The 25,258-nt window shown below is 38.3% G+C and overlaps 1 protein-coding gene across 1 annotated transcript in view; it reads right to left on the bottom strand.

Annotated features, from left to right (window-relative positions):
* Positions 1-25,258, bottom strand: part of LOC102977445 (contactin-associated protein-like 3) — a 203,004-nt gene that overhangs the window by 44,468 nt on the left and 133,278 nt on the right. The window contains exons 10-12 of the mRNA XM_055086950.1: positions 21,241-21,412; positions 13,840-13,946; positions 10,450-10,569 (exon numbers count right to left, since the gene is read on the bottom strand). Coding sequence (XP_054942925.1) covers positions 10,450-10,569; positions 13,840-13,946; positions 21,241-21,412 — 399 coding nt within the window. The remainder of the gene's footprint in view (positions 1-10,449; positions 10,570-13,839; positions 13,947-21,240; positions 21,413-25,258) is intronic.

Below are 25,258 nucleotides of genomic sequence, written 5' to 3'. Positions count from 1 at the left end.
GGCCATGGCTCACGGGCCCAGCCGCTCCGCGGCATGTGGGATCTTCCCGGACCGGGGCACGAACCCGTGTCCCCTGAATCGGCAGGCGGACTCTCAACCACTGCGCCACCAGGGAAGCCCAGGGGGTCCATTTTTTAAATTCTGTATTATAACACTCAAAGTTATAAACAGAACTTTTTGGCTTTTCTTTTTTTTTCTTTCCATTACTATAAGAGGAAAGCTAAAGATTATGGTGTATATACTTATGTTTTTAACAAGCATATTCCTCATCTCACTGAGCATCTTTTCCTCTGATAACCAAAGAAATGTGTAAAAGACACAAGCAGCCCACAAAACCATTATTTTGATCATGCAAAATAATGGAAAATAAGTATTTTTGACAAAAATTGACTAATAGTGTGTCAGCAACTCGTTCAGTGGCCAGCACTAAAAAACACAGTGCCTTGGGGTATCTAATATAACAATTCCTAGCAGTAACCATTGCTACATGAATGTCTGCTGGAAAATTCTGGCATATTTCTGTTACATGGATTACCTATATTTTTCAAAGAGATTTAAAAAACAATGCACACTTCACAATATTTATAACAGAAGAAAAACACCTTGACTTCTTTTATCTTCCCCAAAAGAACCTCCCACCATGAATGTATAGAAGCTCCCACAGTATAAAAGGCCCATGGTTTAGTGGCTAAAAGGCTGAGTTCAAGCTGCCTTAATTCAACTATATTTATAATGTCATGTCATATAACTTCCTCTGTAATATGTATTTGATAAAATGATCAGTATCCACACAAACTTTCCATATTACAGGGGCAGGAAACAGCCTTATGGAGTTTATTTTTTATTATTTTTTAATAGCTAATACATGAGCAAGGTTAAAAAATCAAAACAAAGCTGCCTGGAACTCAGTGAGGGGTCCCCTGCTCCTTTCCTGCCCTGAGAGTTTGGGTCTGGGAAAAACCTACAGCCATGCTGGTGTTTGTGCTGCCTGGAACTCAGTGAGGGGTCCCCTGCTCCTTTCCTGCCCAGGTCCCTGGCTTCTTTCCTGCCCTGAGAGTTTGGGTCTGGGAAAAACCTACAGCCATGCTGGTGTTTGCAAACCCTTAACACATCAAATACATCCAGAGATCCAGGGAAAAGAACCCTAAGGGCCATGGAAAAACCTCCGATTCAAAGCCTATGGAAAAGAACATCGCAAAATATGCAAAAACTAGCCAGAACAGGAACAAACTGTGAGTCAGCATGACTAATGCAGTTTTATATTCAATTAGGAAAAAAGACTTTAACAGATCACCTGCCTCTCTGCTCACTAAAGGGGGCTGTGAGTGTTCCTATGGCAACTTGAAATCCATAGATTGTGTTTCCCCCTTAATCATGTTTTCACTAGACATTTTATATTTCAACATTTTTCTGGAAAATTACTTAAATGCGTCTGGCATTATTTTTGGTAATTACCTACTCCCATTCACCCTCAGGGTTTCTTCCATCAAATGAAATGAGGGTACAGGGAGCCACGCAGAAGACTGTGTTAGGCTTAGGAGTTCATCAGTTCCCATGCCACTGTGTCACTTATTTTCATGGCTTAGGGTACAAAGAAAAATGATGTGTCTGAATAGTTCATACAGGTTAGTGGTCAGTATGATAAATTTATGGTCTTGCATGGTTAAGGTGTAATAATAGAAACCTTTTGAAGTGGAGAGAAGGAAAAGGTTGAAAAGAACCTCAAAACTGCCCTTCTGAAAAAATACTTTAAATGGTTGCCCTTTCTAGAAATATTATTTAAAAGACCCCAACAAAGACACATTATGTTTCCCTAATATTCCACAACATATTATTTCAAAACTATGAGTAGAAAGGAACCTTTGACATGACACATAATCTTAGCCTTCAAGCACGAGGAGACAGACTAAGGAATTTAAGTGACCAGCACGATGGAAAAATACTTAGCTGTTATTCACGGTAGTCTGAAGCATAATTTTGGATCTGAGGTAATTAATTTTAATAGTGGTCAAATTTAAACAGGAATTTTGAACTAGTGTTGAATTAGACCCTATCAGAACATGTTCATCCAACTCACTGGAGCCTTTCCTCTGCACAGGAGCAGGGTGACCATGGGTGGCACCTGGTTGACCAAACTTTGCTCGGACAAATGAACCTGCAGCCAAGTTAACTTGCTGTTTTGGTTCGGTAAGCAGGATATAAATAATGACATTGACTTATCATATCACATGACATCCTCCTCCTTCTGTTTTGCCAACTTAGATCCACTTTGCAATTGACAACACTTCCTACACTTTATAATAGACCTCGGAACTATACAAGGAGTCTTTCATAGCAAAACAAGTGGTTGGATGGAAAAAGAACCAGATCTTTATTCTACAGATTCAGGTAAACCCACATTGAAAGCATATCTGCTATGCTTATTTCAATCTCCCTGAGAAAAAAAGACTTCACGAAAAATATGATGCCTTTATATTTTGTGGGACCATCGCTCATGATCTGGAAATTGACCTCGAGGAAAGTAAAGGCAAAAATCCTTTCTCCCACAAATGCCTGAAATGAAGTCCAATTTGTGTCCAAACACCACCTCTTTGGAAATGAAGCCAGCTGCCTCTGTTTCTTCTGTTGCGAAGAGGGTACACATTCTGAGAAGACTGGGAAGGCAATATGCCAAATGATTTAACTTGTCACATCTATCTCCAGGTAAAGCTGGTCAAGAAGATGCACTCAGGATGATAAATAAGGACAGACTGATGTAAACACTAGCAGCCATTCCTGGATCCACAAAAATAATCTGAATATTACAATAGAGACCCACAACAGCCTTCTCAGAATTTCTCCCCCTGGGTTACTATCCAGAGAGAAACACTGTTATAACCTTTTATCCAGCCCAACCCTCTGGCCACACAGATAAGGGAAATGGAAGTCTAGAAAAACTCACGTGCCCAACTTCACAAAACTATGTAACTTTGCCACACATTTCTAAGCAACCCAGCGTGAGTCGCTGAGCTTTCTGAGTAGGTCAAGCTCTCAAAGAGTGCTGAGGTCTGTAACCTTCCCAGAGTGCCTTACCCATCTGAGCCCTCTACTACATTTCCAATGAAAAAACTCCAGAAGAAAACAGAACTAGATCCTGGGCATTTATGTGTCCATAGTGCTGGTAATGGCCATTCAATGCTGCTCTGAATGTCCAGTGGGTGCCCTGAGGAAGACAACGGTCAGCTCTCACTTGGCCCTGCCCTATATCTCAGAGGCCCTGGGGCCTGCCATGTCATCTGTTTGTCAAAGCCAAGGATGACTGGTGTGTGTGTTTTATTGAAGGGGAGAGATGACAGCTCTAAGCTGACAGTCTCCAGGCCCTGGGGGGACCCAGAGGTGGCACTCATCCCAGCCCCACACCTGTGGGTCCCTCTTGATCAATATTTGTATGAAGACCCTCATAAGGGCTGCCACAGATCTGGGGCCTTGAGGCCTTTTCATGATTTATTTTAATATTCTGAACACAAGAAAATGCTATAAGATACAACTGGATACCCTCAAGGGAGTGTAGCTACTTCACAGCCTTCTTCCCTAGGATTTCAGAGGGTGATCTTTTCAACTCGGTCACACTGAATACAATTTTGTGTGTCTGCTCATTCATAAGGGTAGGCCTCTGCTGTTTAACATGAACTGACACTTACTCAACACAACATATATTGTCTTGAGGCAACATGTATGTGTGCTTGGCCCCATGCCTGAAACCTCCAAAGAGCTCAGTTACTGGGAGATGTTATTAGAGCTTTCCCTTATTTATCAGCCTACCAGACAGCACAAGAGCAAAGTAATTTCCTCAGAGAGTATATTATATATGCAATTATAAAATTAGATATGGACAGAGTACAGGGTCATGGTCAATAAGAGATATGGGTTATAATCTATAATCTATAATCTTGGAAAAGTCAAAAAAATCCTCTGAGCCTCCAATTCCATATTTGGTAAATGGGGAAAGTGGACCAGGCAGCATCTAAAGACTGAATGCTATTGTCTAGCCACCTTTGAATGCTAAGGCAATGAACCAAGCATGCTGCTGGCCTAACTGCTCTCTGAACATCTATATGTTTATTGTTCATCAAGACCATTCACTTTGTCCACCCGTAAGGCCAGGGCAGACTGTGTGGCTGACAGAAAAGCAGGGAAATAAACTTTCCCGAAGCATTTGTCTTTTTTCCCTTTGGGCACAGTGACAGGACCTGCTCTAGAAATTCCGCATTGCCAACCACACTAGGCTGCCTGTTTTAGGAACTACCTTTACAAGCTGCAGGAGGCTGGCCAGAAAATGCACCCCCAGTGGGGGCAGGAAGGGTTCTGTCTAGGCAAAAGCCAGGATAAAAGAGATGCAGGTTCACGGTGTATGGATCGATACCCACTCTATAGAGGGCTTTAAAAAAAATGACATGAGTTATGTGTAGAGCAGCTGGGCTGACTGCCCCTTGCTAAACCACACTGCTGGAGGCCTGACACAATTTTTGAAAAGGATGTGTGTATATTTTAACCCCAAATTCCTGAATTATCCCCCCCTCTTCCCCTTTGGTAACCATAAGTTTGTTTCCTATGTCTGTGGGTCTACTTCTGTTTTGTACATAAGTTCATTTGTATCATTTTTTTTAGAGTCAACATTTACGCTCTACTATATATAAAATAGATAAGCAGCAAGGACCTACTATATAGCACAGGGAACTATACTCAATATTTTGTAATAACCTACAAGGGAAAAAAAAATCTGAAAAAATAGATATATATGTACGTATTACTAAATCACTTTGCTGTACACCTGAAACTAACACAACATTGTAAATCAACTATGCCTCAATAAAAAAAAAGAAAAGAAACACAATTGCTTGGTTTGCCTAAAGGCAAGTGACTCAGCAATCATAATGAGTAAAAAATTCTGGATTATTAACTTGTTGAGTCAATAAATCAAGATCTGAAGGTGCAATGGGCAGGGATGCCACAGACCCAGTCCTCAGCTTGTTCATCAAGCCTCCAGGTGATTTTTATGGACTGGAAATTGAATCACTGCTCTGACTGCAACCTATCTTCTTTCTGTGACAATCATTCTCACAATGCAAGGTCTGAGAAGCAGTTACTGAACCTCACAACTATGAAAATAGCAAACAACTACCCTGGGTTTAGGGTGGGCACCAACAGTTCTATCTCTCTCAGTGAGTAGAGCCATGGGCCTTCCTCATCTTGTCATCAAAGAAGTTATGTTTTGTTTCTTCTGTTTAGAAAGGGAATAGGTCTGTCAACAAATTGCACAAGCAGTCCATTCAAAATAGCTTACTATGTTGTCTTATTTTGGTTGTCTCTGTACTAAAGGTACTAAAAAAATACATGCAGAGAGTGTCCTAGTACTACATTTTTAAAGGCTATTACCGAGGATATAATTTTTTTTGTTTCATTCTGAAATCTGATTTTTTTTTTAGGCAAGTTTAAGTCTATTTGTTTATTTATTTATTTAACATCTTTATTGGAGTATAATTGCTTTACAATGGTGTGTTAGTGTCTGCTTTACAACAAAGTGAATCAGTTATACATATACACATATCCCCATATCTCCTCCCTCTTGCGTCTCCCTCCCACCCTCCCTATCCCACCCCTCTAGGTGGTCACAAGGCACCGAGCTGGTCTCCCTGTGCTATGCGGCCGCTTCCCACTAGCTAGCTATTTTACGTTTGGTAGTGTATATATGTCCATGCCACTCTCTCACTTCATCCCAGCTTCCCCTTCCCCCTCCCTGTGTCCTCAGGTCCACGCTCTACATCTGCATCTTTATTCCAAGGATATAATTTTAACCATTGGTTTAGAATTCTGTTTTTTGTATCTTTTTCCAAGTGTTAGTACTTGTTTTTTAATAATTAGAGGGTGTTTAATTGTCCACAGGCACCGCAGCATCATGGAGAAGGCAAATTTTTCATAGTGGACATATTTCCAGGTTGGGAGAACAGAATCAGGACCCTAAGATCTTCCTCTATCAATAAGCAGATTTGTCAGGGGGCACCTCATATGACCCCTGGGCAGTAAGAACCATTTAGCTGTAACTTTGGTTCATTCCTTGGATTTTCCCCAGGAAAAATCTGGATTTAAAAAAATTTTCATTGAATATTTTGTTGTGTAGCTGCTGGAGGTAGTCACTGGTCCTTGGACTGGCCTGTGTGTTTCTCTGTCTTCAGCACATTGCTTTCCTTACGGTGTTGAGTTTAATAAAAAATCCTTGGTATTTAATCGTATTTGGAAATCTTCACTGAAGTAGGTAACTCCTGCTCTCCATCTTGGGTATGTATGTGTGTCCCACGATCCACTTGCTGTTCCATCTCAGTCATAATTATGGAACCCTTACGACATTGATCTTTTCACATAGAACAAGAATATACTAATTTCAGGAGTTTTACATGCGAGCTAGGCAACTGTAAACTTCTCTAAAAACCTTTAATTACCCAAAAGGCATTGTGACACAATAATCTCTATGTAATGTTTGTTCATGTGCAATGTAATATGAAGAGGTATAGTTATTAAGTATGTTTATAATAGACATTTACACATCAATATAAATCATTAAATTATTAGCAATAATTTTCATGAATCCCTACACAAACACACACACACACCTTACAGCTCTTAAAACTTTCCAAGATTACGTTAGAGAGTTTAGAAGACATTTAATTTAGAGAATTAATGTCTCATACTTTATCTTAATATATGTGAACCATTCCTGTTGCATTTGTGGCCGCATCAGAGCCACAGGGATTCAGTGATGGATCACTAACCCTCACCCACAGCAACCTATATAAATAGGAACAAGAGGATAATTGCTTGGACCGTGAAATGAGTAGCAACACCAACATTTTACATCTGCAGTGGTTTTATTTCTCCATTCTGTGATGCCCTCTGTTCCCTTTCCATTTTAATCTTTTGGACGATACAGTAGCCTGTGCCCGCTGAAACTAAAGATCCTCAGCTAAACGACAGTGCTTCCTAAACCCATGTGCACATGAGCATCTCCAGAGAAGCTTAATAATAACACAGCCTCTCCTGGGATGCTGCCCCGCAGAATCTGGCTGTGGAAAGCAGAGCTTCCCCTTGGGGAACAAACACGTAGGGACCTGGAGAAGCTCAATCCTGCTGGATAGTGTCCACTAGTGAGAGTAAAGCAAACAGGAGTCCTCTGGTCAGGTTAAATTAATTTGTAAAGTCACACTCCAAATTATATTTTTAAAAGGTTGTATTGCCAAGGATGTTATAACTGCCCACTAGGCTTTAAGAAGATACATTACACTTGTTTTATAACCAACAGATCTCTACTATCTAACTAAACGACCAACAGGCAACCCAAACTTCACATGTTCACAACTGGAATCCTGGTCTTCCCTTACAAACATGGTCCTTCCCAAGAATTCTCCATCTCTGTGAGTAATACCTATACCTTCTTGCCAGGGCTCGGATCCAAATACAGGAGCCCTGCTTGATGCCTCTCTCTCTCTCTCCATCGGTTAGTCCACCGGTTCTAACTCAACATGTCTCTCCTCCTCCTCCTCTGCTCCCGGCCTGCCACCCACCACCACCATCTTGGCTCGATTACTAGAGCAACGTCCGAACTAGTCTCCTTGCTTCCTCTTGGTGCCCCATGATGGTTAAAGGCCCAAACTGCGCAGCTGGTGTGAATCCTGGACCAGCCCCTTTCCAGCCACGTGACTTGAGGAAAGGCCACCTTGTCCTCCTTCCACCTGAGTCTGTCCAACATGCCAGATGTCCATGGCTGCAGGCCTTCAGCACTTCCCTCCTCCCTCCCCTTGAAGGCTCCACCTCAGGTTTTCTCAGCATTGCTTCTTTGATGTGGTTGGCACAGATGTCACTTTCCAACCGAGTCCTTTCTTGATCCCTCTATGTAAAACTGTAACCCATCCTTCTACAGTCTGTGACCCTGTTCCGTGCTTTGTTCTTCTTCACAACACCTGCTACCTTGCAACATGCCAAGTATTCGATTCGCTTCTGTCAATAATCTGGCTCCCCACCCCAGAGAGCACCCCCCACCAGGGGAGGGAGGTGTTCAGATTCACTCCCTGATGTGGCCACAGCCGTGCCTGGCTCAGGGCAGGCGCTGAGTACACATGTGTTCAATGTTGTCAGAAGCTTCTTTGCAACTCTGCAGTTTTGTGCCTTTACTTGGACGTTTCTTCAGGTCACCCGGGGAAGGATATGATTCACATCCTCAGCAGACAGTTTTCAAGGCCATCGTGTGTATAAACTGACCAGGCGGGTTAATCAGGAGATTTCGCCTTTTCCCTCCCTTATTTAGAGTTTTTTTCTCACCTCTAACGTAAGAAAAACCTGCTTGTATATCATCAGGTATTATTCTAAGTTACCTGAAATCAAAAGCTGGGCATCTGTTTTTACTGTCTCTTTGGATTTTGATGATAACTACTCTTCTCTCTGGTGGTAGGGGCCAAGGTTCACTCTGAAAAGGTAACAGCAATTGCAGGGAATCAAAATACATCAGCTATGGTATCAAATTAGCATTACAACAAAACACCTTTGAGATAGTTACACATTCCAAAGGGGCTTTATAAATATGCACAACTAAAGCTTCATGGTGAAGCCTAGACCGCGTGTTTCACAAGCATGACTAAAATACTTTTCTTTTATTACAACCATAAACTGCAGAAGATCGGGCCCTCAGCTCTCAGTTATTCCTCTTCGCAGAAAATACCTTTCCTTACAAACTTGACCTCAGCCTGCCAATAGTTAACTATTAACAAAATAGCTTCAGTCATTGAAACTTCACTCATTTTGGAATGTGCCAGTTGGGATTATTTCCACCTTTCTAGAATCTTGGAATTTTTCAGTGTGTATGGAACTCTGCTCATAGAATTAACCCAAGATAATATGTATGAAAATCTTTAACATGCCCTAGACTTCTGGGATAATTAAGAACTTAATTGATAGAGGGAAATGTTTTATTGGGATGCTAGCAACTTTATTTAGCTTTCTTTGTTCTTGCCATTCGCTTGAGCCATGGTAATGAAAGAAAATCAAAGCAGGAATTGAAATCACTTGAAGGCCTGTTATAAACCACTGGAGTGCAGTATATCTAGAATGATCCCCTGGGCTGTTTCCTCACATATTTCACTGATCACACACTTTTCAGAAAAGGTAAGCCAATGTATTTAGCTCTGTCATCACACTGCAATATTTTGGTCAGTATTTATGATAAAATGTTTACCCCAAAGCCCAAAAGAGCCATACTCACACCCAGTGCAATGCTCTGCAAATTCTTGCATTTTCTGTACCAACTTTGGGGGTAGTTTGGGGGCTGGAAGATATATTTGACTGAATTCAGATCTAATCATACGATTAACCACTGCCAAAATGCTCAGATTTTGTTTCATGTATGAAATGGTAGTAGGTAAAAAACCACACCAGGATTGTAAGCTACTCACAAAGCATCATCATAAATTTACCCATAAATAATTCCCTCCTTGTGAGAATTGCAACCCTGTCAGGGTGACATGTAGCCATAATAACAGAAGAACAAAATTATAACTAAGTTATAGTTGCCTTAGAACCATCTGTAGTTGATTTTTTTCTGATCATTAGCTCAGAATTTGCAGAGTCAAATTCTGTGGTTGTTGAAGTACCTGTTAGGTCTACACTGCTAGAGTAACAGAAAGTTTTCTTGGAGGTTTGTCCTCTTTTTATTGGTAAAATGTTATGCGAGCATGGAGGAAAAGTTATGGGTACAGACACACATAGATACTGGTACAGAGAGGTATAAAGAATTTGTATCAATTCCATCAGGGCAGTTGTCATTCATTAAAGTGGATGCTTTGGTCCTTTGTGGTCCTATACTGTAGGCGGAGATGTTAAATTAAAAAGTTTCAAAGAATTAAAGGCATCATAAACAATATGTTGTAAACAAGTCCTTTAACATATAATTAGGTTTCTAAGGAAAATAAAATATTATTTATACAGTTGCACAAGAATAATATTATTACTTGAAGCATATACACTTTAGAAACATTTATTATCTCCTAGATAAAATCATGTGATCACAGATTTAAAAGAATACAAATGGATGTTTTCATAAATTTGAAAAGTGAATATTCTCCTAAGTCTTTGGCATTTATTGACATGAACTAAGAAATAAAGTTTATCCTTTTTTGTTTCAGAATAATAAGCAAAGATTTATTGTTAATTTTGCACAAAGAAAGAACATAACGTTTAATTACCACCTCTTAACTATTTTAGAACATTATGTTTAATACTTCTGAGCAATCATATCACAATCACAATCAAAATGCACATCTACATAAAGCTGCCACTAGGTAAACTCTACTTTCCCCATCTGGGTTTTTCATGCACAGCAGGTATTTACAGGAGTTTAATTGTCATAAAAAAGGCTTATTAGCATACCTGTCATGTTGCAATATACAAGGGATGGTCCCAGCGGGCCACTTCCATCTGAGTCGATATAGTAGAGCCCTGAAGAGTTTCCTCTGTGCCTGTGGGCTTCACATGACTGTTCGTAGAGAGCTGCAAAGAACATGGGTCTCAGACAGGAGCTACAGTGGGATGGATCCTTCCATGTTGTGAATTAAGTGATACTTTCCCCATTGACACTCATTCTGCATTGCTCTCAGGGACATTTTCTTTAGAGGAGTGTTTCCCTGTTTCAATCAGATAGAGTGAAGATTCTGAAGCACAGAGTGAAAGATTTTAGGAGGGATCACTGTGGGACATGTGGATCTGAATCCTGTATGTTCTAGAAACACAGGATTCTTTTCAAAATTGTTATAACTGGATTTACTCTTGTCTAATTCTTTTTTGTTTCATAATATCTAAGCACCTGAAGTGCATTGGCTTAATCTCCCTAAATCATCTGCTTTTATCTAAATAATCATGTTATTTTATAAATTACTCTAATTATACTCTTTGTTTACTTAAAACAATTTACAGGTGAAATGCATTTTTTTCAATGAGATGAATTTCACAAATCAGCAACTCTTCTTCATTCAGTTTTTAAAGTTTGCTTTAAAAAGAAACATCCTTAAATGCTTTGCAAATGATAATTCAAGAAAATTGAAATTTAAAGAAATATATATAATATATATGAAATAGCTCTTTATAGTTTCAATTTATCTTAATTCATAATTGAATTTTCTATGTGTACAATAAATGTTTCGCTGTGTACAAGGCAAGTGATTAGCATCTGCAGGTGATGGACTCAATTAATATTCAGAAGACATTTAAATGAGTGATCAACTGAGTAACACCTCCAGTGTGCATCACTCGCTGCCTTGACAGGAAAAACCCTTCGAAAACCTGAAAAGCCGCTAATGGCTGCTGGGACAGAAGTGCAGCACTGATTCTGGCAGAGTGATGGACTGGATCTTTAAGCCAGCTCTAATGATCAGATTTGGCATCCACACAGACAGACTCAGGTGGTGGTTAGGCAAGATCCACAAAATGGAGAGATCTGAGTAGGATATGGCTTTATGCCGTGCTAAAACGACTGGATTATCTACACTTCTAACTTTGCCTATTTCAAATAATCAACAAAAACCCAGGGAGAGATCAAGGGATCATTTTTCTCTCATCTCAAAGAAAAAGAAGATGAAGGGAATTCTTTTTGTCCAGAGATTTTACAAAGGTAAAATCCTTTTGTTAAACATGGCCAAGTGTCAAATGCATCAGATTGTCCCAAATCAATGGCACGGCTACTACCATCTACACTGTTGGACACAGAGACAATATGGATTGCTTTTCCGCCATGCGTGCATTTTGGCTGCTCATGTTTACATTTCTGTAAATACATACATATGCTCATGACCACCTAGAAAAGTGTCCAGAGGGATACATGAAAATTGATAGCAGTGTTTGTGTTTGGGTTGGGGCTGGAATTGCCTAGGAAACAAGAGTAGAGGAGGAATGACTAGGAGAAAGCTTGCTTTAAACACGAATGTACATATGTATTAATTGTGCACTAAGACCCAAAAATAATGGTATCGTGATCATTTATTTTGATTTGGCAATATCTCATCTTCATGTAGCTTACCGGTTAGATGATCCCAATAAAGTCAATTCAGTAATTAGACCAAATCATGGGGCACAAATAAAACACCCTACATATATATATATATATATATATATATATATATATATATATATATATATATATCTGTGGGTTTTAAAATCAGAGTTGTTTAGAATAATGTTTAGATCAGTTACTGATAGCATTTTAGCCATATTTCTTACTCATTAATATTCAGTAGATATCTGCTTCATATAAGACACCTTGCTAAGTATGATGGAGGACACTCTAAGGAAGAGATCACCCCATTCCTAACTGTGACTTGGCCAAGTCACTTAGCCTCAAGTTTCCCAGATGTCCAGCTCTTTTCAAATGAAGAGTTACCCCAGGAAATTCTCACCTGGCACTACTACAGTAAATAGAGTTGCAGGTGGAATTGCTCTGGTTGAACTTATGGGATGTTTAGGGCATAAGTCACCTCCCTTTGTCTTCCAAGATGCTTTGAGTTCCTCTGTGGAACGAACCTTCAGGGCTGAGGACCTAGGGCTCTCATCCCAACACCGACACCTGCCTCACTGGGATTCACTTCCCATAGAGACAAATTTATGTCAGTCCAAACTCTGCTTTTCTCCCATATGTGGAAATAAAATTAAATAATTCACAGGGAAGAGTTCTTAAAAGTGCCATGTATTCTCCCCGTAGGAGGGACTGAACATGGTGAGATCTGTGAATTTTCATATCATGCTCTCTCTCTCTAAAGACCCAGAGAGAGGGGTGCTACCAGAGAAGGGATTCAGAAATATCAGCAGTGACACATAAATAGGGAAAAACTAAAAGAAAAACATATACAAGAGCCAATAATTAGAAGACCAAGGGCATTTCAGAGGCTCTGTCATAAGCTAATGGATTAGCCGTCAATAAAGTTTTGTTAGCTTTAAAATTGAAAGAATAATTCTTCAGAAAAGAGACTGGTGTTCTAGACAGAAGAAACACCACTAAGAGGAGACGGAGAGTGTGACCTTGGGTAAACAACCTAGCCTCTCTCGTTCCTCAGGTGTAAAATGTAGATAAAAATACATTTACCTCCTAGAGTTGTTCTGAGGATTAAAGGAGTTGAAATATGCAGAGAACTAGAATTGTTTTGAGGATTAAAGGAGTTGAAACATGCAGAGAACTAGAATCATGCAAGTACATGGTAAGTTCCAGTGAGTTCCATCATCATCATCATCACCACCACCACCATCATCATCAGAGAACATCAAGACTGCAACGGACCTGAGCATTTGCCTGGCTTGTCACTGATGTCTAGAAGCTCTACTGCATTAGCTCCCATCCTGCACTTCTTCTGCGACTTTTCTTGTTTAATTTTATAAATATTGAGAATCTAGTAACTCATGCTTTTTACTTAGGCAGTCAGGACTTGAGAACTAAAATTGGATTCCACTCGAGGAAGAGAACAAGATATAATATCATGAGTTCTAGATTTAATTTATACTTTGACTATATTTTATTTTCCTATACGTATTTTCCTTTGCCTACTATTTTTTTCTATCTTATGATATATGTATTTCTGTTAGCTGCCTTATCATCAATAGGAAATAAATTTGATTAAAAATAAACCAGACAAAAATTAGTGTCTAAAATAATTATTTTTGTTGTTGCTTTCTAGCACATGGTTGCACACACACACATATACACAAAATAATGGAAAGCAAAATAGAACTACATGGAAATCAGAACAGAAAGGAGAATGAATGAAGTGTGAGGCTTACAGGAATGGCAGGTTGCACCGGTGTAACCAGTGTGTGCGCAGTTGCAGGAGAAGGTGTCCCAGGACTGGGAACATTCACCCCCATGTTCACAATAGCTGGGCAAACACCTAGAAGAAGACAGACACAGCACTATTTCCCACACTTGGTCATGATAAATGTGTATCTTAATATTAATATGTTGTAATGAAAGACAGATAAAAACAGTGACTTGACCAGAAAAATTTCAACATGAACAAAAATTGTTGGGTCTGTCATCAAGGCTTCCAAATGTAATCTCAATCATAGACTAAAAAGTCCACTAGATGCTACCAACTGTCATGTATTTGTGACAGGCAAATTTTCTACACATCTCATTACATCAAAATATGTGTTTGCTTTTTCACAAATAAGGCAAGATTAATTTCACACATGACAGGGATATAAATTGCTTGCAATGGCCATAGACAGCACATTTCCCATCCTTGCTTCCATGTCCTTGCAGGGTGACCTATAGATACTTCCATCAAAAAGTATAGCTTACCTCACCTTGAATCTGGGTTGGGCATATGACCTGCTTGGATCAATGAGGCATTAGCAAACTAACACAGCAGAGGCTAGAAAAGTGCTTGGGCAGTGGGCTTGCTCTCTTGCTGAGTTTTGAACCCTGAAAGCACAACCACATGAAGAAACCTGGGCTTGTTCAGGTTGTCTAGTCACCCCTGTAGGTTCAAACCACAGGACAAGTGAGTGAGGGGATTATAAGTCAACCAGCTGCCAGCTGATCCCCCAGGCAACCACAGATGTATGAGAGAGCCCAGCAGCAAATACAGAATTGTGAGATAAACAAATTTGTTGTTGTTTTCAGCTAGTAAGTTTTAAAGATAACTTATTGTGCAGCCAAAGCTAACTGATATACGTATACCACATTGTAATATGTTACCATGTTGACTTAGTACATAAGGAAACATTTTAAAGAGAAGGAAGGAAGTCAGGAAAAAGGAGAAACTCTTTATCCATATAGCATCACAGTGCCAGGGGTTCTGAATGTCATCTACTTTAGATCAGACTGATGATGCCTCTAGGAATTAGATTTAGAGATCACTTAAGACTAAGGGATTTATTGTTATTTTTTCCCTCACATAATTGAATAAACCACACAATCACTCAGGTAAACCAAATAACCACTTATATCTCATGGACATTGTTACATCTCACTTTTTGAAATTGAAAGTGAGGGTTTAATGTTTGTTTATAAGATTAAAATTTTTAATTGCAAGAATGTTACTTAATTGTTTTCATTATCAAAAAGAAGTGCTATTCTCAACAAAATAATAGCAAATTGAATCCAAAAATGTATAAAAAAATATATACAACATAATTGAGTGGAATTTATTCCAGGTATGCAAGGCTGCTCCAAAATTTGAAAAAAATAATTTGAAAATTAATATAATCTATCACATAAACAGGCTAAAGAAGAAAAACCATTTGGTCACATAAATAGATGCAGAAGAAGTATTTGACAAAATCTAACACTGATTCACGATAAAACAAAAATAAAACCAACCAAACAAAAAACCTTGGCAAACTAGTAATAGAGAGGAACTTCCTCAACTTGATTAAACAAACAAACAAACAAAATCTCCAAAACCCTATCAGCAACATTATATTTAATGGTGAGAAACTAGATGCTTTCCTCTAAGTATGGGAACAAAGCAAAGATTTGCTCTCACCACTCTTATTCAAACATCATACTGGAAGTCTTAGCTAATGCAGTAAGACAAGAAAAGGAATAAAAGGTACAAAGATTGGGAAAGAAGAAATAAAACCATCTTTGTTCACAGACGACATGACTGTCTATGTGGAAAATCTCAAATAATCAACAAAAAACTTCTGAAACTAATAAGTGATGATAGCAAAGCTGCAGGATTCTTTCTTATAAATGAACAATGCACAATTGAAATTTAAAATGAAAAACACAAACTTACATTAGCATTATCCAAAACAATAGAATACTTAGACATAAATCTAACAAAACATACGCAAGATCTATATGAGAAAAATTACAAAACTCTGATGAAGGATAACAAAGAAAATCTAAATAAGTGGAGATATTCCATGTTCATGGATAGTAAGACTCAAAATTGGCAAGATTTCAGTTATTCCCAATTTGATCTATAGATTCAAGGGAATCTCAGTCAAAATCCCTGCAGGTAATTTTGTGGATATCAACAAACTGATCCTAAAGTTTATATGGAAAGGCAAAAGACCCAACAAAATAATGAAGAAGAAAAAAGTCAAAGGACGAATAACACTACCCAACTTCAAGACTTACAAAGCTACAGAAATCAAGACAGTGTGGCACTGGCAAAAGAACAAATAGATTAATGGCACAGACTAGAAAGCCCAGAAACAAGACTCACACACAAAAATAATCAACTCATCTTTAACAAAAAAGCAAAGGCAACTCCCTGGAGAAAGGACAGTCTTTTCAACAAATAACTGCTGGAACAACTGGGTCACCACATGCACAAAAAATAATAACATAAACACAGACTTTACATAATTCTCAAAAATGAACTCAAACTAGATCTTAGAATTTTAAAATGTAAAAATAAAAACAGTTAAACTCTCAGAATATAACATAGGAGTAGATCTAGGTGACCTTGGTTTGGCAATGACTTTTCTGATACAGTCCACAAAAGAAAAAAATGATAATTTGGACTTCAGTAAAATTAAAAACTTCTTTTCTATGAATGACACTAAGAGAATGAAAAGATTAGCTATAGACTAATGGGTAACTTTTGCAAAACACGTATCTAACAAAGGATTGGTATCTAAAATATAGGAAGAACTCTTAAATTCAACAATAAGGACATAACCAATTAAAACCCAGGGCAAAAGATCTGAACAGACACCTGGCCAAAGAAGGTATCAAGATTGCAAATAAAAATATAAAAAGCTTCCCAGCATCACATGTCAGTAGAGAAATGCAAATTAAAGCAATGAGATAACACTACAGACCTCTTAGGATAACAAACATCCAAAACACTGACAACACCAAATACTGACAGGGATGAGGAACAACAGGAACTCTCACTGACTGTTGGTGGGAATGCAAAATGTAAGACAGTTTGGCAGTATCTCACAAAACTAAACATCTTACTAAATGATCCAGCAATTGTACTCCTTGGTATTTACTCCGATGAGTTGCAAACTTACTTCCACACAAAAATCTGCACGTAAATGTTTACAGCAGCTTTGTTAATTGCCAAAACCTGGAAGTAACCAAGATGTCCTTCAGTAGGTGAATGGACGACCTTGTGGTACAGAATATTATTTAGCACTAAAAACAAATGAGCTGTCCAGCCACAAAGGACATGGAAGAACCTTAAATGCATAATACAAAGTGAAAGGCTACGTAGAGCATGATTCCAACTATATGACATCCTGGAAATGGCAAAACTATGAAGAGAGTAAAAAGATCAGTGATTTCCAGGCCAGGGGTTGGGGGAAGGGAGGGGGATTGAGTAGGAGAAGCATGGGAGATTTTTAGGGCTGTGAAACTATTCTGTATGATACTGTAATGGTGAAGACATAACATTATGCATTTGTAAAACCCCATAGAACTGTTTAACACAAAGAGTGAACTTGTAAACTATGGACTTTGGTTAATAAGAATGTATCAATATCGGTTCATCAATTGTAATAAATGTACAACACTGATGCAAGATGTTAATAAATACAGAAACTGTGTGCGAGGAGACTGGGAAGAGAGGAGATAAAGGGGAACTCTCTATACTTTCTGCAAACCTAAAACTGCGCTAAAAAATAAAGCGTATTAATTAAAAAATGTTCATTGTGACGGACTTAATACAGGCAAGTATATAAAACTAAAATGTATTCAAAATCTCACCTTAGAGAAAGAAAATGTGTGTATAGATTTATAAATTTATACATAATTTTATATAAATGTTATATTATTTTTCTATTACTTCCATAACAAACTACCACAAAGTGTATTAAGAAAAAGAGAGATTCACACCAATGATAGGATCTCTGCTTAGAAGACAGGACAGTATGAACAGGTAGAAATACCCAGAGAGCAACATACACCCCTGGTTCATCCCAGTCAGCTCCCCAACAGCCACTTATCTGCAAATCAGAAAAGGTAAAACAAACATCGTTAAAAGGAAAGTAGGAAAAACTAAAGATGAAAGGGAGCATCTGGCTATTTTATGATATTTTTTTCTCCTCTAATACTGCACAAATTACACTCCCAGACACTGAAATTCCAGTAGATCTAACCAAAGAACTATTTTGGTTTTCTTTGGAGAAATATGGAAAAATGTCAACTGTCAGTAAGAACTGGAAATAGGCAAACTCACTTTTACTTTAAAAAGAAATAAAATGATAATTAATAGATTTTTTGAAATTTTTCCTGGATATGTTTATTTTTAATTTCTGACAAATTTCAGAACAGTTTGTCAACTTTAAGATTGTGAATTTCAAAATCAGTTTGGGCCAGTTGGGATTCACGTGTGGAATAAATGGTGCCCGACTTATTTATCTTTCTGGAGAGGTTTACTAGGTGAATGCATAGGATGGGGCATCCATACCTTGACAGTCAGCAAATTACTATAACAGTCGAAGAACAGGACAGCCTATAGCAAAGTCACAGAGTATTAGGAGTGGTGGTATTTCAGATCATGTTACCGAAGAATCCCATTGGACCAAAAGGGTGGCTTGACCCGAGCAGAGCCCATCCCCTTTACCCCTCACTTGAACAAAGTAACTTCTTGCCTTTCTTTTTGACATATTGGAACTCTCTAAAATCATACTAGAATAGATTCCATACTTTTTAACGCAGTGAAAATGACTGCTCTATGATAAAGAATATCATAGTTTACCTAGAAATGTTTTGGGATAAGATCTTTTTTTCATAAATAAGAACTTAAAGTTTGCGGTAATTAATTTTCTTCTAAATGTGTTATTTTCTATTAAAAAGAACCCCAAGATGTATGATGCACAATGTCACATTTAGCATCTAGAAGATTAATGTTGGGCCAAAGGCAGTGGAAGTGAGAAAAGTGACCCCATCAGCACCATCCATGGCTGGGGGTGCTCTAGACAGCAAACACCTGAGCCTAAAAGGAACCTCAAAAGAGCTATGTAGCCTGAGCTACATGACATGAAATCCTAATGTCCCAAACCCAAAGGCTGTAAGACACGATCCCCTCCTCTCTGCTGTCTCCTCCCCAAAGCCTTGTCCCAAAGGACTGCGCTGCCTTCCCTATAAAGTGTCATCTGAGCCACAGGAAGACAGAGCGTCATGCACAAGTCCTTATATGGCTCAGGAAAGTTTCCTAAGTAACCCTAGGATTTCAAACATCTTTTCAGCATTTGCAGTGTGAGGAATGCTGCTATGTATCATGAATTATTAATTCCTGTGCCAGATGCACAGAAGTTATAAGGCTAGCTGCATTTTAATAATAAATCTCAGATTCACTTGAGCACATTAGGACTTGCTTCTGGGCAGGCAGAGTGGTGGGCTGCGTGGATGGCTGCGTACAGTGCACAGCGCCCGAAGACAGCCCAGGTGTGAGTGTCTGCTTCGCTGCACTTCTAAGTGAATCTATTTCATGGTGCATTGGACATGCAGTTAGTAGGTATGGACTAAAGGGTTGAGAAAAAATGAATATTTTTAGTATTAAGAAGAATGGAGAGTAAGGACGTGTCTTTAGATGTTGAACCATAAAAAATTACAGGTAGTGACTATATAGGCCATCCAAAGTGCCAATAGCTATTTTTATAACCACTTACAAAGTTGCCATGAGCCTCAATTTTACAGAAGATAACTTAATACCACAGATGTCTCCATAGACTGGTACAGATATCTGAAAATCTTTTAAAAATGTGATGTGAAAATTTTTTTTATTTTTCTATTTTGGTCACATACACACACACACACACACACACACACACACACACAGAGATAAGTTGGTTTTTTGTTTTGGCTTTGAAATAAAGACCTTTATGCACAAAGGGGCAACCTTTATGTGAGATAAATATTGTGATTACACACGTGCTGTGATGGAATTCTCCAAGCACTAAAATAACTTTCTGTGAGCTTTCTGACTGAAGTGACGACCAGGCTACTGGCAGTGAGCTGTGACCTCCCACCCTCCTGACCCACTAAAAGCCATTCCCATGGGTGAGAGGAGGTACTCTACCTCCAAGAGAGCATCTCTAACCCTCTCCCAATACCAAGATTCAGGATGCCAGAGCTGGCTGCAATTATAACTTGCAGATGATGTTACACTTTCTATGCCAAAAAAAATTTTTTATAATCTGAAAATTAGGGTTGAGAGTTTTGTCTAAATTCTTTAAATCATTTTTTTTCCTCTACAAATGAATAGAATGTGAACGTATGGCCATGGACATTTGCATTAAAGAACTCAAGTTCTTGTGAGTCTATATTTTACATACTGGGAATTTATGATCTTCTCATACACCGCTAGATTGCACTGTAACTTGTAGTTAATTGGACATGACAGGGAATTTCAATTAGTGTTAAATTTGGATTAGAGTTACTCCACAAAGGACTCTGTGCAGTGTGAACTTTGGAAAGGTGCCCGTGTATGGAAGTGTGAGGATGTCTGGAGTGTGTATATTTATTCAACATGAACTTAATGCACTCCTACTGCAGAGAAGTCAGACATACCAGTCACAGAAAAAAACTTGAATGTGTGATGGTTAAGCCATCCCTTTTAGCCAAAATTACTTAAAAGTCAGACATGACTAACAAATAACTTCAGTAAAGTTGCAATGCTTAGCAATTTTAATATGCTATTGTTTTAAAGCTTTGCCTTTTTTGTCTTCTTCAGTGAAGTGGTACCATGTTTAGTATGTGGTAACTGAATTCTCTCCATTCTTTACTGTGTTTCAAACATCACTAGAAATCCCCAAAGCTTCAACCTTTCTCAAAGGAAGAGTTTACTTTTCATTTTTCCTGTAGAATAGAGAGTGTAAGGTGAATGCAGCTGACCACATAGAATTTTGATTTCCGGGTCCTCAATGATCTCTTTAGAATATTCTAATCTGTTTTGTGCAATGTTCGAATTTTTTAAAGTATATACTAATGAATAATTATAACAGCATCAATAGTATTCTGTGTGAATTAAGTAGCTTGGAGGCATACACAAGGAAAATTCATGAGAGTGTGTCTTCTAAGAAAATATCATTGGAAAGAAGCAATTATTTAAAGTTTGTCATTTTTGTTTTCAATGTAAATATAATTTTTCCCTATGGGATGGATATCAGTAATGGATAAGGGGCAAGAATATGCTCTTTTCCAGCGGTTCATTTGTTTTTAATCTACTATCAAAAAGTTGAAAACAGGCATGCTGACATGAGATTGCCTACCTGTCTGTGAGGCCACAGGTGTCTATCTGGAGGTCACGGTAACTCCCCAGCGCCCCCTGCTGTATGGAGATTGGATCCACCGCTTTGTCACCAATGGAGATGAGCCTCAGGCAGCCCTGAAATCCATCCAGGGGACTTGCACAACCAGGGTCAGAGCTGTTGTCGGGACAGCCTGAATGAACATGGAGACACACACAGGAGAAAATAAACAGTTATGAAAAAATATTGTACGGTATTTCTCATATGCAAAAATTGCTACCTCCCCCTGTTTGCAGACACATGAAGATTAGACTTCCTACACCATTTGGGAAGGTCACATTACCCATGGATAGGGTGGTGGAGAGCTGACAAGAACAAAATTTGTTGGTATTGGTAATGTGTAAAAATAATAACTAAAGCCAGGCTTGTGGAGAGATGAGAGGAAGGGAAGATGTGAAATCTGACAAATAGAATTACTGTACATTTAATTTAAGCAGTTTGATTTCTTTTTTGAAAGCATACTCAAGAAATCACTCCTTTTAGCATGATGTTAAACTAGATGAACTAAGGGCACGTGATAGAATCAGAAAAAAAGTTACAGGCATAATAGGACTTGCTAAATTTAAAATGTTTGAAAAATAATTTTAAATTGAGAATTGACCTGGACACCCTCCATTCATCTAAAAACTTAAATATCCACTCTGTATGTACATGTGTGTGCATGCACAGGCATATTTTAAAACACTTGATAATAACTGGTCTAAGAAATCTAATAGCAATTTATATTTACTTTTCTTTTTTTAATTAGGCACGTTAGTCAAATATCTTTCAACATTAACACATAGACAAATTAACAATATCTCATAATGATATGGCATTGCAAATAATGGAGAAAAATAAGCAACACAGAATATTCTATGGAAAAAATGAGTTTTGATTAATTTCAATAATAAGAGTTAAATTTTACAAGTTCTGCTACAGCCATTAATTGGTTTGCTGTAACTCACCAACCACAATTGGTTTTGTTTTATCCTCCTAGGTTTCCCAAGAGACAATACTCTTATAATGATTATGAGCAAGCACATGGCTTTGAAATCAAAATCAAAGCAAGATGGGGTCTAGAACCACCTTCTCCACATGTGGGGCCAGCAGGGTTTTGAGTGCCCTTCTACCCTCCACTTAGTTGTCCCCTAAAGGAATCACAGGTTCTTAAATTTGCCTACGGCAAGATTGGCAATGTAGGAGAGGAAGGGGAAAGTTAGGGTAGGAGCATACATAGTATGGGACACTTTACAACACACCTGGCTCAGGCTTTTCAAAGTCAGTATCAGAGGGAAGAGGTGGAATGGGAGACTTTTCTAGATTAAAATAAACTAAAAAGACATAACTGTTTGCATTGCATGAAGCTTGATTGGATCTTGATTCAAATGTTTAAAACAACCATAAAAACATCTTGGGGACAATTGCGATGATTATAGATTTGGTATTAGATTATTTTAGGAAACTATTGACAAGTTTGTGAAGAGCAAAAATGATACTATGTAGGAGAATATCCATATTTCAGGAGATGTATGTTAAAATATCTCAAAGTGTAGTGTCATGATGTATATAGCTTATATTCAATGGTTCAGGGGAAAATGCAAATATAGAAAAATGTTAATTATTGAACCTTAGTGGTATGCGTATGGGTGTTCATTGTACTTTGCTTTCCACTTTTCTGTGTGCTTGAAACTTTTCACAATAAAAAGTGGTGGAGGGACTTAGGTGATCCTCAAAAAATTAAATAATTAAATGAACCCCCCACCCCCACCATTTCCCACTCCTTTTTGGATTAAAGAAAACAATTTATAAAGAAAAAAAAAAAAGAAAGGGTAAGAGGATGCTGTCATTGTGAAACGTTTCTGTAAAAGGCAACAATTTAGGAAATCTGCTGTACAGAGCCCAGACTCCATTATTCCCCCCTATTCAAGACTGAGGTTCTCCCCAGGATCTGCCAGGCTGAAGGGAGCTGACTCTCATAAGGCTGTGCCCCTCCCCAGGGACAACAGTGCCCAAGAATACAATGGAGTGATGCAGTGCAGTGGCAGAGACCCATTTTCTCAACTGGGACCTCCCTGAAGGGCATCCCTGCTTCAGACCCCCCTTGGGGTATTCAGCGACTTCTATTGCAACTGCACTGCAGTTCAACTTGTCTCTCTGCCCATCCCAGCTGCTCTTTCAACCTTCCAGGTGTTGTTCCCAAGAATTACCCCCACTCAACCACATGCAAGCAACCCATGCAGAGGCAGCTTCCTAGGGAACACAACCAACAGCCGTACATGGGACAAAAGGTCAAAGCATTTACTGAACTGAGTACTTCATTTTCATGTGCAAATATACCCCCAACCACCCACATGCAAATCTCCCATGCAGAGGCAGCTTCCTAGGGAACACAACCAACAGCCGTACATGGGACAAAAGGTCAAAGCATTTACTGAACTGAGTACTTCATTTTCATGTGCAAATATGAAAGAAGCACAACATTTTTAATAATTAACATTGTTTTAATTCCCAAAAATTGTCAAGTAAATTTTGTTTCACACGAAATTTACCTATTTTATTTAGGCTTTGCTTTATAAAATTATGTTTCATTTACATCATTTCCAGAACTGTTTTAACTTTTTAGATACAATGTCATAATTCTTCATCTTTTTGCTTTGTATTTTCCAATAATTTAAATATTCAGGAATACTTATGTTAATATTTACAGCCTCAGGTTTGAGGTTATTTTATCAGATTCTTATTTTTGAAATCGAATGGAATAAGTAATTTTATAAAGAAAAGATTTTGCTCATTGTACTTATGTGTTTTTCATTCACCTCTCTTTGTACTTCTGTCTTGAAATCACTGGTGTACTTTCAAAGAGCAAAAACTGAAGATAGATCCTCTTCTTGTTCCTGCATAATAGATACTAGCTTTCTACCTAAGAATTTTCATAAAATACACACAGTTTATCTTCACTTTTCTTTCAGTGACTGAGGCTTAAATGTTTTGTATTTCTGACAAATAGAATGCAAAACAAGCCAAGGCCTGCATCAGGTTGAAACCATGAAAGGCACAATGAAACCTCATAAATTAAACTCAATGGGATTTTGACATTTCAAATTTAACGTTATGTCATAAAGAACTGTTTAACTCTATAGCTTTCCTTTACCATTTTCTTGTGTTATGTGAAAATGCACACATTTAAGTTGTAAGAAAATTACTGAAGGGTTGGATGTATCTGAAAAAACTTGATATATCTTTTTTTTTAACATTTTTATTGGAGTATAATTGCTTTACAATGGTGTGTTAGTTTCTGCTGTACAACAAAGTGAATCAGCTACACATTTACATATATCCCCATATCTCTTCCCTCTTGCGTCTCCCTCCCACCCTCCCTATCCCACCCCTCTAGGTGGACACAAAGCACTGAGCTGATCTGCCTGTGCTATGTGGCCTCTTCCCACTAGCTATCTACTTTACATTTGGTAGTGTATATATGTCCATGCCACTCTCTCACTTCGTCACAGCTTACCCTTCCCCCTCCCTGTGTCCTCAAGTCCATTCTCTCTGTCTGCATCTTTATTCCAGTCCAGCCCCTAGGTTCATCAGAACCATTTTTTTTTTTTAGATTCCATAAATACGTGTTCGCATACGGCATTTGTCTTTTTCTTTCTGACTTACTTCATTCTGACAGAAGTATGACAGACTCTAGGTCCATCCACCTCACTACAAATAACTCAATTTCTTTTTTTTTTTTAGATTCCATAAATATGTGTTCGCACACGGCATTTGTCTTTTTCTTTCTGACTTACTTCATTCTGACAGAAGTATGACAGACTCTAGGTCCATCCACCTCACTACAAATAACTCAATTTCTTTTCTTTTTATGGCTGAGTAATATTCCATTGTATATATGTGCCACATCTTTATCCATTCATCTGTCGATGGACACTTAGGTTGCTTCCATGTCCTGGCTATTGTAAACAGAGCTGCAATGAACATTGTGGTACATGAC

This window comes from Physeter macrocephalus, chromosome 9 (assembly GCF_002837175.3).
Source record: "Physeter macrocephalus isolate SW-GA chromosome 9, ASM283717v5, whole genome shotgun sequence".
NCBI lineage: Eukaryota > Metazoa > Chordata > Mammalia > Artiodactyla > Physeteridae > Physeter > Physeter macrocephalus.
Note: the sequence above shows the minus strand (reverse complement) of the source record. Positions and strands in the feature narration are given on the sequence as shown.